Source organism: Canariomyces notabilis, assembly GCF_033297395.1.
Source record: "Canariomyces notabilis strain CBS 508.74 unplaced genomic scaffold N656scaffold_3, whole genome shotgun sequence".
In the NCBI taxonomy this organism is placed as follows: Eukaryota; Fungi; Ascomycota; class Sordariomycetes; order Sordariales; family Chaetomiaceae; genus Canariomyces; species Canariomyces notabilis.
Window position 1 is genome coordinate 1,487,745 of NW_027041825.1, and position 12,634 is coordinate 1,500,378.

General features: G+C 57.7%; 7 protein-coding genes and 1 non-coding gene across 8 annotated transcripts; 5 read left to right on the forward strand and 3 right to left on the reverse strand.

Annotated features, from left to right (window-relative positions):
• The first annotated feature begins 54 nt into the window (after nucleotides 1–54).
• N656DRAFT_827038 (uncharacterized protein) lies at nucleotides 55–900 on the forward strand. The gene is made up of 2 exons (XM_064818494.1): nucleotides 55–238; nucleotides 299–900. Exons 1-2 carry the CDS (start codon nucleotides 131–133, stop codon nucleotides 434–436), a joined length of 246 nt encoding a protein of 81 aa, XP_064673508.1. The 5' UTR covers nucleotides 55–130; the 3' UTR covers nucleotides 437–900.
• N656DRAFT_766204 (uncharacterized protein) lies at nucleotides 887–1,646 on the forward strand (the record flags this gene model as incomplete). The annotated part of the gene is made up of 2 exons (XM_064813463.1): nucleotides 887–900; nucleotides 962–1,646. 2 exons carry the CDS (start codon nucleotides 887–889, stop codon nucleotides 1,644–1,646), a joined length of 699 nt encoding a protein of 232 aa, XP_064673509.1.
• Nucleotides 1,647–2,139: 493 nt separating this feature from the next.
• N656DRAFT_t30 lies at nucleotides 2,140–2,220 on the reverse strand. The gene has a single exon. It is a non-coding gene; the product is annotated as a tRNA-Ser (tRNA).
• Nucleotides 2,221–2,513: 293 nt separating this feature from the next.
• N656DRAFT_775942 (uncharacterized protein) lies at nucleotides 2,514–3,555 on the forward strand. The gene is made up of 2 exons (XM_064814536.1): nucleotides 2,514–2,606; nucleotides 2,741–3,555. The coding sequence occupies exons 1-2, from the start codon at nucleotides 2,544–2,546 to the stop codon at nucleotides 3,374–3,376; spliced, it is 699 nt and encodes a 232-aa protein (XP_064673510.1). The 5' UTR covers nucleotides 2,514–2,543; the 3' UTR covers nucleotides 3,377–3,555.
• A 406-nt stretch (nucleotides 3,556–3,961) lies between these two features.
• N656DRAFT_775944 (pantoate-beta-alanine ligase) lies at nucleotides 3,962–5,531 on the forward strand. The gene has a single exon (XM_064814537.1). The coding sequence runs from the start codon at nucleotides 4,147–4,149 to the stop codon at nucleotides 5,362–5,364; it is 1,218 nt and encodes a 405-aa protein (XP_064673511.1). The 5' UTR covers nucleotides 3,962–4,146; the 3' UTR covers nucleotides 5,365–5,531.
• A 765-nt stretch (nucleotides 5,532–6,296) lies between these two features.
• Nucleotides 6,297–7,019, reverse strand: N656DRAFT_787507 (RNase P/MRP, p29 subunit; the record flags this gene model as incomplete). Its single annotated transcript, XM_064816612.1, has 1 exon — nucleotides 6,297–7,019. One exon carries the CDS (start codon nucleotides 7,017–7,019, stop codon nucleotides 6,297–6,299), a length of 723 nt encoding a protein of 240 aa, XP_064673512.1.
• Nucleotides 7,020–7,254: 235 nt separating this feature from the next.
• N656DRAFT_747451 (acyltransferase-domain-containing protein) lies at nucleotides 7,255–10,370 on the forward strand (the record flags this gene model as incomplete). Its single annotated transcript, XM_064812939.1, has 4 exons — nucleotides 7,255–7,770; nucleotides 7,860–8,455; nucleotides 8,515–9,785; nucleotides 9,870–10,370. Exons 1-4 carry the CDS (start codon nucleotides 7,595–7,597, stop codon nucleotides 10,368–10,370), a joined length of 2,544 nt encoding a protein of 847 aa, XP_064673513.1. The 5' UTR covers nucleotides 7,255–7,594.
• Nucleotides 10,371–10,583: 213 nt separating this feature from the next.
• On the reverse strand, nucleotides 10,584–12,437 carry N656DRAFT_775946 (WD40 repeat-like protein). Its single transcript, XM_064814538.1, has 3 exons — nucleotides 11,944–12,437; nucleotides 11,639–11,882; nucleotides 10,584–11,585 (listed from the first exon to the last, which is right to left on the reverse strand). The coding sequence occupies exons 1-3, from the start codon at nucleotides 12,168–12,170 to the stop codon at nucleotides 10,644–10,646; spliced, it is 1,413 nt and encodes a 470-aa protein (XP_064673514.1). The 5' UTR covers nucleotides 12,171–12,437; the 3' UTR covers nucleotides 10,584–10,643.
• Between the last annotated feature and the right edge of the window lie 197 nt (nucleotides 12,438–12,634).

Sequence of the window (12,634 nt, forward strand, 5' to 3'; positions counted from 1 at the left end):
ACAAAAGCAGATCAACCCTTGACTGAAGATCCCCAAGCCTATGCACCATCTTCACATCCCCAGAATACCCCGAATATCGCTGCATACAACCAGAACTTTGCATACTCGACTTCTGCACAACACAACGAAGATGCCGCTCGTCGTTCCCGGAATCACAAACAACTCGGGCGACCTAACCCAGGAATGGATGAACAAGCTTGTTGGGAAGACACTGTCAGATGAGCCAACTTCGGAAACTGCAAGTAGCCGGCCATTCTTCATCATCTTGCAGGACCCTAACTGACACTCTTTCTAACAGTGCTTCTGCAAGAAAGACCTTCCTCAGCAGGCTCGCATCATTGAGCCCGGTATGATGGTGACCAAGGACTTCAACCCCGATCGCCTCAACGTCCATGTCAAAGAGGACGGGACAGTTTCGCACGTGTCTCACGGCTGAGAGTGACGGAGGGGCGGATTCAAGTTTCAGAAGAGGGCGATAATGGTTGGAGCAGGCGGTGTATATCATTTTCTTAATGTAATAATACCATAGCCTGGGGTCTGAATTCCATCTTTTCTCTAGGAAGCACTTTCTTAGCTGTTTGTGATGCCTTTTTCCTCCCGCAGCCACAACTGAACCCTCATCATGCCACTTGTGAGGACCCCAGGATGACGACACACTGTGGCTGGCGGGGCTCAAGTCCCAGGCCCAACTACCCCGCCAAAAGGCTTGGCAGTCAGGACCCCACCATTGTTCCCCTCCGTCCATTGATCCCAACCATCGCGGGGCATCCAAGGACTGCATCGCGATTGTACTATTTTCTTTCGAATACACGGCAAGATAGCCGTTAACCCAATACTCCAGCGTATATCACAACCAGGAGGCTCACTGCCCCCGCCAAAGCCCAAAATGTTTAAAAAGGAGTAAGAAAATCCCAATGCCCATCGAAAACCAAAGCTAATGCCACCCTCCCTTCTCTCACAGCATCACCCCCTCACCAAAACAAAAACTCAAGTCCTCCATCCAACGCTCTCTCCGACAGAACCTCGTATCAACCTACCCGCTGCTGAACGCACACATCGACGAGGTCCTCCCCAAAAAGTCGCAGCTCGAGCAGATCAAGCTGCCTGACCGGGTCTCGCTCTACGTGCTCGACAACCGGCCGCTCTTCTACCAGGAAGGCGGCGACGGCGTGCTGGTGCCGCACCTGCGCCTGGTGCATCGCTTCCCGCACTGCTTCCCCACCGTGCGCATCGACCGCGGCGCCATCCGCTTCGTCCTCAGCGGTGCCACCCTCATGGCCCCCGGGCTGACCAGCAAGGGCGGGAGGCTGCCGCTGCCGGGATCACGGAAGTCTGCGGTGGAGGTGAAGAAGAAGACGAGTGAGGCAACGGAAAAGACGGAGGAGGGAGAGGGTGAGGGTGAGGGTGAGGAGGATGGGGACGGTGAAGGTGCGGTGCCGGATGAGGGGCCGGATGAGGATGGACACTGGAGCAGAGAGCTGGAAAAGGGCGAGCCCGTGGTTGTTATGGCTGAGGGGAAGGAGGAGGCCTGCGCCGTTGGGGTGTTGACCATGGGGACAAAAGAGATTAAGGAAAAGGGGAAGGGGCCGGTCATGGAGGAGGCGCATTACCTTGGTGACGGGCTTTGGCGGTTGAATGTGGAGTAACCAGACGGTTGGTTATCAAGGGGTTTGTTGTTTGTGTGCTTCGGGTACCGCTTGTTGCCGGCAGTGCAACTGTGGATGGGCACCTTGGAGAGCCAGGGTATCAAGTAGCTTGTTTATCCATTTCGTGGTCAATGGTCGCAAATAATCAGCGACTTCACTCTGGATCACAGGCAGCCGGCTGTCGTTTAGCCGTTGCCCATGTCCCTGCAGGAGGTCAGTACATCGCGGACCCTGTTTCGCTGTGCCTTTTGGGCTTGGCGGCCGCATTTCTCTCCTCGCTAGGTAGAGCTAAAGCCCGAGAAACGTAGATTTGTGCTTGTGAAGTTTTTCCCAGTATCCGACGACCAAGACCGACTCGATAGCCGGCAAACCAGGAGAAAGTTGTAACATCAGGTTGCCGGTGTATGCAGCTGAGTAGTCGGTGAAGAGTTCAGACAATCTGATCAAGGATTGTCGATATCTCTGGCAAAAATATCAACGAGGCAAAAGTAATCGACAACGAGCGGATTCGAACCGCTGCGGCCGAAGCCATACGCTTTCGAGGCGTACCCATTAACCACTCTGGCACGTTGCCTTTGAACGAAAATTTGCTCTAGATTTCCGGTTGATGTAACTATACCTTAGGGTTAGGGTGTAAGGTTAATTACCAGGCTATGACGCAGGACTAAGGCCAAAGAACCGCTCCTTGGCTCCCCAAGCGCCAAGGCGCAGGTGCCGCCCACCCATCTGCCCCTCTCCGCCACTTCCCCAGACCAACCGGGTGTCAGTCAGCCATGTGTTCCTGTTTGGCCAGCCCGTTACCAACCCCAACATCGTGACGGACGCTCATCTTCCATCACCCCATTCCCTCAACGCCTGCGCGAATCATCGGTCTTCACCAGACAGACGATTGCAAACATGGCTGCGAGGGGCGTTTCGCTGCTCAAGTTTGTCGGCACCGTGTCGCTCGGTGTGCTAACGGTACGTCTTGCCTTTTCTTCCCCGCGTGCAGCCACACCTCAGCACTGTTGGAAGATGCATCCATCGTGCCTTGCATCATCCCCAGCAAGGAAACAAAAAATCGCTTGCCATTCACTAACGCCCAACCTCGTTAGGGTCTTTCCTACACACTCTCCTCGCTCACCATCCCAGCGCTCTTGACCCTCCCGTTCGCCAGCACCGCCGCGCGCGCCTTTGACTCCCTAACTTCTTCCGCACGGCGGCAGCTGCTCTCCCTCAGCGCCGTCTCCTCATCCGCCTTTGGACTCGCCTACCTCCTCTCGCCACGGCCCCTGCGCCACCCGTACCTACTCTACGTGTCGTTGCTGGTCGGGGTGTCGCACCTCGCGGCCTCAGACCTGGTAGCGCCGTATCTGCTCAACCTCGGCCCGGCGTCGCCGTCATCGTCACCTAACGCGTCGGCGGCCGCCAAGCAGAAGCAGAAGCAAACCAAGGAGCGCGCCGCGCTCGAGCGGGCCCGCGCCCGCATGGAGGCCAGCTACGAGGTGCTTGGCAGCGGGCTGGATGCGCACAGCGAGGGCAGCACGGCCAGCGGCGGCGAGGAGATGGAGGCTGAGGAGGGCAATGACGTGGTGAACGGCGAGGAGGTGCGCTTCGAGGTGGAGGCGTTCCTCAAGAAGCAGATGGTCAGGAGCGCCGTGGCCGGCCTGGGCTTCCTCCTGTCGGTCGTGGGCATCTGGGGGGACGGTGTGTCACCTGTCTATGGGCAGGCGGTTGTTATTGAAGTCTGAGTGGTTTGGGCATTGTGGTGAATGCCTGACAGCTGAAGAAGCCTTGGGGAGTGGTATTGCGTTATTGATGGAAGAATACATGTGTGGCCCCCTCGTCGAGAGACCTTGAACTCTCTCTCAATTCTTTTGAACAATTGGCAAATAGCCTTTTCCTTGCTCTTTTAGCTAGAGACTGTACCTAAGGGAACAATCGGAGTTGGGTTTTTGGACTAGCTTCCATTGCTGTCTCCGTGACGTGGTCCTCCCATTACTCCTGGCTCCGTTGGTGAACGTTCTGGGGGCCTCGAGCTAGCACATACGTTTCTTCTGGAGACATCATCATCAGGATATGTTCTCCTGGGGAGGTGAAGCATGCTTGTATCTGCTGTTAGTGCAGCCCAATTTTGGCACGTTAGAATTCTCATGTCGACTACACCTCTTCACAGATTCGGCCGCTCGATACCTTCCCAAAGGTATAACCCGCCGAACCCATGGACTGCCGCACGTGACGAATCATGCCCGGATCCAACTGGCAGCCAATCGTTGAGTGCCTCAGTCGCCAAGAACCCCACCGTGCTTCCTGCGGGCAAGTTACGCCTTCGGGGAAAGCCACGGATCTGATTCCGGCCTCAAAACTCCGCCGCAGAAATCATCACAGGATATCGAGAGAATAAAAGGCCGGTCCAATTGCGCCGGGCCAGAGTCGCCATGCGATCCGATCTTCCCTCTTCACTCTTCCGTTCCGTCCCTGTCTCCCAGGCACTACCACGGCCCAGATGCAGCGGGCAATGATGCTCGTCCGGCACACACTCCGCCGCCCCGCCATCCACCTCTCGATACCGTCCGCTTGCACCCCCTCGACGCGACATCTCGTCTCCCTGCCTCGCCATAACCAATCCTCACCCGCCATCACCACCACAACCACTGGCCGACGACGCACAATGGCAACCCGCTGCGGCACACCCCCCTCCTCGTCCGCCCTGGAAAAGCTCCCCTCATCCTCAATCCGGGTTTTGCGCACAGTGGAATCGGTCCGGCGCTGGCGAAAGCCGCACCAGCTCGACCAGCGTCGCGTCGCGCTAGTACCCACCATGGGCGCGCTGCACGAGGGCCACCTATCGTTAGTCCGCGCCGCGGCGCGCGAGAACCACCACGTGGTGGTGTCGGTCTACGTCAACCCGGCGCAGTTCGGCGTCGCCGAGGACCTGGCCTCGTACCCGGTCACGTGGGAGGCCGACGCGGCGGCGCTGGTGGCTTTGGATCGCGAGCTGGCTGATGATGGGCATAACCTGGGTCGTATTTCTGCTGTTTTTGTGCCCAGTACGCAGGAGATGTACCCTGGTGGGTTTCCGGGGCAGGAGGTGGATAGTAAGGGCAGTTTTGTGTCTATAACGCCGGTGGGGGAGGTTCTTGAGGGCAGGTCGCGGCCGACTTTTTTTCGGGGGGTGGCGACTGTGTGTATGAAGCTGTTTAATATTGTCCAGCCGGAGCGGGTGTATTTTGGGCAGAAGGATGTGCAGCAGACGGTGGTGATTAAGAGGATGGTAAGGGATTTTATGCTGCCCATTGAGGTTGTTGTCGGCCCTACAACGAGGGCGGCGGATGGGTTGGCATTGAGCTCGCGGAATGTTTACTTGGGGGAGAGGAGGCGGCCTGTTGCGACGGTGCTGTACCGGGCACTGTGTGCTGCCGAGAAGGCGTATAAGGATGGCGCAAAGGACCGGGAAACGGTGCTTGGCGCTGCGACTCGGGTTCTCGAGACGACGTTGGCGGAGCAGATGGCCCTTGGGCAGGAGGGGAGGGTCCGGTTCGAGGTTGACTACATCTCGCTGGCTGATCCTGACACTATGGAGGAGCTTCAGGCGGTGGACCCGGCGAGGGGTGGTATTCTCAGTGGCGCAGTGCGTATGCTGCCCGTTGAAGCCCCGCGGGAGGGGGAGGACCTCGGTCACAGTGGCGGTCCGCTTGTCAGGTTGATTGACAATATCATCCTGCCGCCTGTAGCATGAGTGACAACCCCTTTGATGGCGGCACAAGTTTATTTGCATTGTTAGGCGTCAGGGATTTGGTCCGCTCAGCGCGCGTGTTCCGCAGGTCCATAGACATGTTTGTTAGCTGCAAAGTTGGTATAGGAAGCTAGATGTATGCTATAGAAACATTGATAAATACCCATTCTGCTGCGGGCAGCACTCAAAATATCGCGACGGCATTGGATCGATTGGCCTTGCCCTTTCTCTGGGTTGCTATCATACATCTACCATCTCCAACACTGGGATTGAACAGCGTATCTCCAAGCCCTAGATAGCTGAATGGGATGCGAGCCAGTCCATGCTAATTATGAGGCCTGGCAGCTGCGGGGCCTTATCACTCAGCCCAACCTGAGCCTGGCCTGCGGCTAACCTTGCATCAATACTTCCCCTGAACCTAGGGAGATATTTCGAGCCAGGGGAGCCGCCATGGTAGGGCATTGTCTGTGCCACTACGTCTGCTGGGTGGTGTACTATCCCGTATTTCAGTTCGGCTGTCGCTTTCGGGGTGCCCATTCACGCATTATGCGCGATCAGATGGGTCAAATGCGAAAGACGAGCCAGACAAGCCCGAAGCAAATATGGGCGGGGTGTCTCCGTCGACACACTTACGGTACCGGCTAGCGCTTCCCAAGCGGCGCCTGGATCGGGACTCCATCGAAATGGCTCGCGGCATCTCCCAGCTACAACAAAGGTAGTCCGTCCTGGAAATTGATGCGCGCTCATTTTTGCGCTGAACGAACGTTAGCGATAGTTTGAGAGTTGTGTTAGATAGGAGTGTAATGGTTTTTGACATAGAAGCACCATACCGTTTCTTGGCCCTGCATTTTTGCTGGTGTCTGACCAGCACTAGCGGGGATGAACTGGAGACACGTTCCGTCTGTCATGGGGAAATGGTCTCTGCCTCCCTGCCCTCAAAGCTTGCTGGAAAAGTGCGAGCGGAACTTCCTCGATGCACGATCCGCGGAGCGGAACTGGAATTGCTCGCCGTGAACCTCGAAAACCATCGCTGAGGGGTGCTCCTGCTTCTGACCGGCCTGCTCCTCGCTCAACCCGTCCTGCGCCGCGGGAGCCGGCACGGGGACCTCAAACCGGAACACGGTCCCCTCTTTCGGCAACAGCTTCAACCTGTTTTTGAGCGTAATGATCTCGAACGCGAACCTCGAATCCTTGATCACAATCCCCTTGATGCCCACGCGGCTGACGCACCCGCTCCGGACCACCTCAACGCCGGCACCGTGAAAGTCAGCGCTGGCCAGCTTGGCCGCGGCGCCCTCGCCGCCCGTGTACACCTCGTTCCCCAGTATTTCGCGCACGTATCCCAGCCAGAGCTGGTGCAGCGGCTCGAAGAGAGCGTACTTTTGCCCTTCGCGCGGAACCTCATAGAGGCCCAACCTGCGGCGCTGGGCTGCTGAGAGGGGCTTTGGTTTCAGAGCCTTCTTGCGAGCCTGTTTCTTCTTTTGTCGCTCTCGGCGCCGGGCGGCGCGGGCGTCGGATGGCGGCGGGGAAGACGGGGCGAGGAAGAGAGGGCGTTGCTGGACTTTCTCTGTGAAGATGCGTGTTGCTTCGTCGGGGTCGTGGGCGCGGGATAAGAGAGCTACCGCTATCGGCTGCTCTTTTCTAGGTTTTGAGTCCATCGCTTGTTTACCGGTTTCTTCGTTGCCTTAGCCTTGGTGTTTCAAGAAACGTAGTACGGGAGTACATACAATACCTAGGACGAACTTGGTTGAGCTTTCGGCTTTTTGAGGAATTGCATGCACCTGCAGGGAACCGAACTTTGGCTGCATACACTTTACCTAGTTGCTGTACCATTTTAGGCTAGACCTGGCTTTGACACCGCACCTTTCCCCATGGCACTGCAGCGCGCCGTGGCTTTCCGTTCGGCAAGTTCCCTGTCCCATGCCACCTACTGCACATGAATCGCTAAACCGGATCTTAAGAGAAACCTCGGGAATCACAGGACAATGCAAGCGACGCGCTACTCCCGGTGTCCAGACCATGTTCTGACGAAAATGAGGCCATTTTGAACCATAAGCATCTACGTCTTGCCATTGCAAAGGATTTAGGAAGGGAAAAGGGCACATAGTGCGGCTCAATTGCGCCGTGAACAGAGAAAAGATCCCCTTCATTGCGGCCGAAAGTGATTGGTAGACGAACTGGAGGCAGCTTAGACAGCTAGTCGACAAAACCGCGATACCAGAGACCGCCAGCCATGGCGCCGGACGATCGCCATGACTCGGCACCCGACCTGCGCATTCTGGGTGACCGGATTACCCTTCAACCTGGTGGCTTCGTTGAGCCGCCGGCAAAGGCCGTAGGGGAGGAGGGCGAGGGGAAGGAAGAAGCGCTAATGAAGAATAATGCTCGTTTCCGCTCTGAACCGTTCAGGTATTCCCGTGTTGTCCTATGCCCTTATAATTACGACCTTCCTCGTTGCTGTATCTTTCATTTCCGCCAACTAACTCAGCCCGGCTCAGATTCCTTCGCGAGGTGTCGCTGTACGTCTCAGGTACCGGCTGGCGTGCGTATGACGATGTGATTGGACAGCCCATCTTCTACTCGGGCTTCTCAGAGCACATCAAGGCGCAAATCATGTCGGCCGCAATCCTCCAAACAAAGATCGCGCAGTTGGCTGATATGCGTCTCGCTGTCGAGGAGAACGAGGGCTTGCTCAACAAGGACGATAAGGATTTCCTGATCAAGCGGACCCAACGACGTGCCGTCCTTGCCCAGAGCTTGCTGGAGGTGGCCGAGAAGCTGACAGACAACATGATTTGCAAGTTCGACAGCAAACCGTTCATTCGAGGCGCCTACTACGTCGTGTCGCAGCTGCTGCTCAGGGCGTACCACCAGGGGATCCATGTCTCGAGCGAGGAGGTTCTGCGCTTGCGCAGTGTTGCCGAGAGGGCGGCAAAGAACAAGCAGAGCATCATATTCCTGCCCTGCCACCGGTCCCACGTCGACTATGTCTCACTGCAGCTCATTTGCTACAGACTCGGCTTAGCCCTGCCGATTGTAGTTGCTGGTGACAACCTAAATTTCCCGCTCGTCGGCAGCTTTCTCCAGCACGCCGGTAAGCTGCGACCTTGCCACGTCTTTCTCAGCAGCCAACATACTGACCTCAGTTAAAAGGAGCCATGTATATCCGCCGCTCTTTTGGGGACGATCAGCTCTACACAACGCTGGTTCAGACCTACATCGACGTCATGCTCCAAGGCGGCTACAACCTAGAATGCTTCATAGAAGGCGGGCGGTCACGGACCGGCAAGCTCCTCCCCCCCAAATTCGGCATCCTCAACTTCGTCCTTGACTCCCTACTCTCCGGGCGGGTCGACGACGCCATCATCTGCCCTGTCAGCACGCAGTACGACAAGGTGATCGAAACAGAAGGCTACGTGACCGAGCTGCTCGGGGTGCCCAAGAAGAAGGAGAACCTGGCCGACTTCCTCACGGGCGGGTCCAGCGTGCTGTCGCTGCGCCTGGGGCGGGTTGACGTGCGGTTCCACGAGCCGTGGAGCCTGCGCGGGTTCATCACTGACCAGATCACCCGCCTATCCAGGGCGCCGTCCCCGCCCACCGGCAGCAGCAGCGTTAATTGGCGAGACACGCAGAACCAGGTCGTCCGCCAGAAGCTGCTGCGCACCCTCGGCTACAAGGTCCTGGCCGACATCAACGATGTCTCGGTGGTCATGCCGACGGCGCTGATCGGCACGGTGCTGCTGACGCTCCGCGGCAGGGGTGTCGGCAGGACGGAGCTGATCCGCCGCGTCGAGTGGCTCTCGGCACGGGTCAGGGCGAAAGGGGGGCGGGTGGCGCATTTCGGCAACGCCCCGCTGTCGGACGTCATTGAGCGCGGGCTCGAGGTGCTCGGCAAGGACCTGGTGGGCGTCGTGGAGGGCTTGGCCGAGCCGACGTACTACGCCGTGGACCGGTTCCAGCTGTCCTTCTACAGGAACATGACGATCCACCTGTTCATCTCGGAGGCGCTGGTCGCCGCGGCCTTGTACACGCGCGTCAAACAGGGCGGAGGGCCCGCGATCCAGGACATGGCGTTTGAGGAGCTGTATAGGCAGGTGCTGTTCCTGTCGTCGCTGTTCCGGGGCGAGTTTATATACTCGGGCGAAGGGCTGGCGACGAACCTGGAGCGGACGCTTGCCGGGCTCGAGGCGGACAATGTCATCTTTATTGAGCGGGATGAGGAGGGTAAGATTACCAAGATTGGGCTGTCGGATGCCGAGAGGGCCGCTGGCAGAGAGAATTACGATTTTTACTGCTTTTTGATCTGGCCGTTCATCGAGGCCAGTTGGCTGGCCGCGGTGTCACTTCTGGGCTTGACCCCGCCACTGGGCTGGAAGGATGACATATGGATCCAGGTGTCCAAGGCGCAGGACCGCGCGCAATTTGTGAGTTTGAATTTCCCGCGCCCGATCCATCTATCTTCCCGACCAACCCCTTCATCCGAACGCTAACAATGTTTCCGGCAACAGCTAGGAAAAACCCTCTACCACCAAGGCGACCTGAGCTACTTCGAAGCCGTCAACAAGGAAACCCTCAAAAACTCGTACCAGCGCTTCGAAGAGGAAGGCATCATCCAGGTGGTCAAGTCCAAGGACGTGCGGGTTCCGCCGCGGCTGCGGCTTGCGCCCGAGTGGCGGCCCGCGCGCGACTCGGAAACGGGCAAGCTCCTCGCCTCGGGCCGCCTCTGGGACTTTACCGAAAAGATCGCATCCAGCCGCCGCGAGGGCAAGAACCGCCGTGACGGGGCCACCGTCAGCACCAGGGTTGTCAAGCTTACGGATGATTTGGGGAGGAAGCTGTTTGAGGAGGCTGTTAGGGGGGATAAGGAGGCGGGGAAGGGGAAGGGGAAGGGGAAGGGTAAAGGGTTTATGGCGCCTGCTAGGCTCAGTAGTGAGGAGGAGAGGAGTCTGAGTAGGGATGTGAGGGAACGGAGGAGGAGGCGGATGATGGAGGGGAGGGCGCATTTATGAGTGTGAGTGTGTGAGGTGTAGAGAGGGGTGCAGTGTATACGAGATGCCATGACTTGGGGCGGGTTGTGATGATTATGTGCATTGTATTCATGGCAGTTGAAGATGGGTTTTGATTTTCAGGGGGCTAAAAATCGGAGTTATACCTGTGTAGAGGCTGGAGGGGCAGGGTTGAGCATTGGGCTTGGGGTACTGTCGTGCATATCATAGGTATAAAGTGTACTGTATTACCGTGATAAGGACAAGGCGTCTGACTAGGTACTTAGGGTTCTAGTTCTAGAATACATCCCATACGCTGACCTTGCCGTCTTTACTCCCCGCCGCGAGCCAGTGAGCCGTCCTGGCCTGGCGGATTCGCTTGTCCCTGACGGTCATCTCGACGAGCTTGGGCACGGTTGCCAAGCTTTTGCTGCCATCGCTGATGTTGTTGTTGCTCTTGTCTTGCCCCTCGGCATCTCGTTTCTGAGAAGGTCCTTCCGTCTCACCCTCCCCGTCGCCGGAGTTTTCCGGTGCCGTTCCGGTCGCGACCTCGACCTCGGCAAAGGCGGTTGCGTAGCAGCCGGCCTGGTGCCACTTGAGCACGGCCACTTCGTTGAGCGTCTTGGTGGAGTAGAGGCGTATCCTGGAATCCCAGCCCGCTGTGGCGAATATGCGCCCGTCGGATCGGATCCGGAGACTTTGTTGCCCTGCGTGTCTGGTGTTGACTGCTTTTAGGGGCTCAGATGGGATACTCGGGTGGGGAGGGGCGGCTGTCGGGACAGGGCGGCGGGGTTCGTTGGCGAGGGCAGCGGAGAGCAGGGACTTGCCTGACGCCGGGCCGTGGAGGTCTGTGAGTTCCTTTGCCAAAATCTTGTCTTGGTCGGGCTGAGTAGCGTGGAATTGTGTTGCACCGGGTTGGTTGGGTGCCGGAAGGGGCAGAGGCAGGGGCAGGGGGTGCTTCGCAATGAAGGCGTCTGCGCTAGAGGTGAGGAAGAAATCTCGACCGGGCGATATGTCCAACGACAGTATGGGTTGCGAGTGGGACTTTGCCTGATATGTGACTGTCCAGCCGTTATGGTCGTCAAGGTAGGCTACGGTTGCCTGGCCATTCTCATAGCCGGCGACTAGTGCCAGTGTTCCTTCCCGATGGAAGAGCGACAGGGCCATGACCATGCCGTTCTTCTCTCCAAGCTTTACCGTATGACGGCGGGATTGGGACGGTAAATGATAGATGTCAATCTACTTTCACGGTTAGCGGATGTGGGATGGTGCACGGGCTAGGACAGACTTACGGCCTCTGAGGCAAGTGTGTTTGGCACCGCAACTAGAATATCGGACGAAGCGGAAGCAGTTGACTCCGGGCGGAGAGAGCAATATGAGAAGGAACAAAAGTTCATCGTATTGACTTCAAGCATATACAGCACCCACGGCTGCGGACGAGGTTCAGGAGACGGGTCCAGTGGTAGCCTCGTGCTTAACCCGCTCTCATCATCAGGGCTGAACTTCCAGACTATGAGCTTGTTGTCTCTCCCGTGGCTGCTCAGTTCCGCGTCTCAGTATGTATCCATTTCTCCCTACTCTGTCAGTAGCAACCTACGTGATCAGGCGGTCCCGCCCCCAGCCGGCGATGCCCAGGATGGCGTTGCTGTGGGCTTGCCAGACGGCCCGAGGCCGCATTATGGTGAGGTCCCATGCGACAATATATCCATCGGCATCCCCGGTCACAAGACGCTTGTTGCCGCGCACAAAGGCGGCGGCGTGCACCTGAGCCTTATGACCGCGCAGGATCGATGTGGGATGCGCTGGTTGAGCTTCGGTTGTCATATTAGGAATTCTTGCTCAAACCGATGATTATCGCTGAGCCGAGCCGTCAGCCGTGTGCAATGTAGCCGGGTTCCTGCAAACCCTCCTGCAAGCCAAGTCAAGCCAAGACTGGCGCTGCAAAAGTGATCTGCAAATTTTCCTCTGGTAGGTCATCAAGCCAGCGGCCATCCGTTAGTGACGGTTGGGCACGTCATGTACACTTGAATCGATGCGATGTGCGGCATCTCAACGGTAAAGGAATGAAGTCGTATCGGCAGAGTGAGCATGGTCCCACCTGCACCAGATCGATCGCTGGCCTGGGCCTGGAGAAGCAGATCCAGGACCCACTTCAGCAGCCTCGGCTCTCACAGGCACTCCCTGGCCAGTTGGGCTGTCGCCGCAGCGCGTGGGCTTGCCCTGAACAGAAACGGTTCCCGCGCAAACCCCTGCACACCGAGAACCACCGAGGAAACTGCCGCCAACAG

Coding starts and splice junctions, on each gene's coding strand:
- N656DRAFT_775942 (XM_064814536.1), top strand. CDS start 2,544: ATGGCTGCGAGGGGCGTTTCGCTGCTCAAGTTTGTCGGCACCGTGTCG. Junction 2,607..2,740: donor TGTCGCTCGGTGTGCTAACG/GTACGTCTTGCC, acceptor CAACCTCGTTAG/GGTCTTTCCTACACACTCTC.
- N656DRAFT_775946 (XM_064814538.1), bottom strand. CDS start 12,170: ATGACAACCGAAGCTCAACCAGCGCATCCCACATCGATCCTGCGCGGT. Junction 11,883..11,943: donor GGGCGGGACCGCCTGATCAC/GTAGGTTGCTAC, acceptor GGAACTGAGCAG/CCACGGGAGAGACAACAAGC. Junction 11,586..11,638: donor ACACACTTGCCTCAGAGGCC/GTAAGTCTGTCC, acceptor CCGTGAAAGTAG/ATTGACATCTATCATTTACC.
- N656DRAFT_827038 (XM_064818494.1), top strand. CDS start 131: ATGCCGCTCGTCGTTCCCGGAATCACAAACAACTCGGGCGACCTAACC. Junction 239..298: donor ATGAGCCAACTTCGGAAACT/GCAAGTAGCCGG, acceptor TCTTTCTAACAG/TGCTTCTGCAAGAAAGACCT.
- N656DRAFT_775944 (XM_064814537.1), top strand. CDS start 4,147: ATGCTCGTCCGGCACACACTCCGCCGCCCCGCCATCCACCTCTCGATA.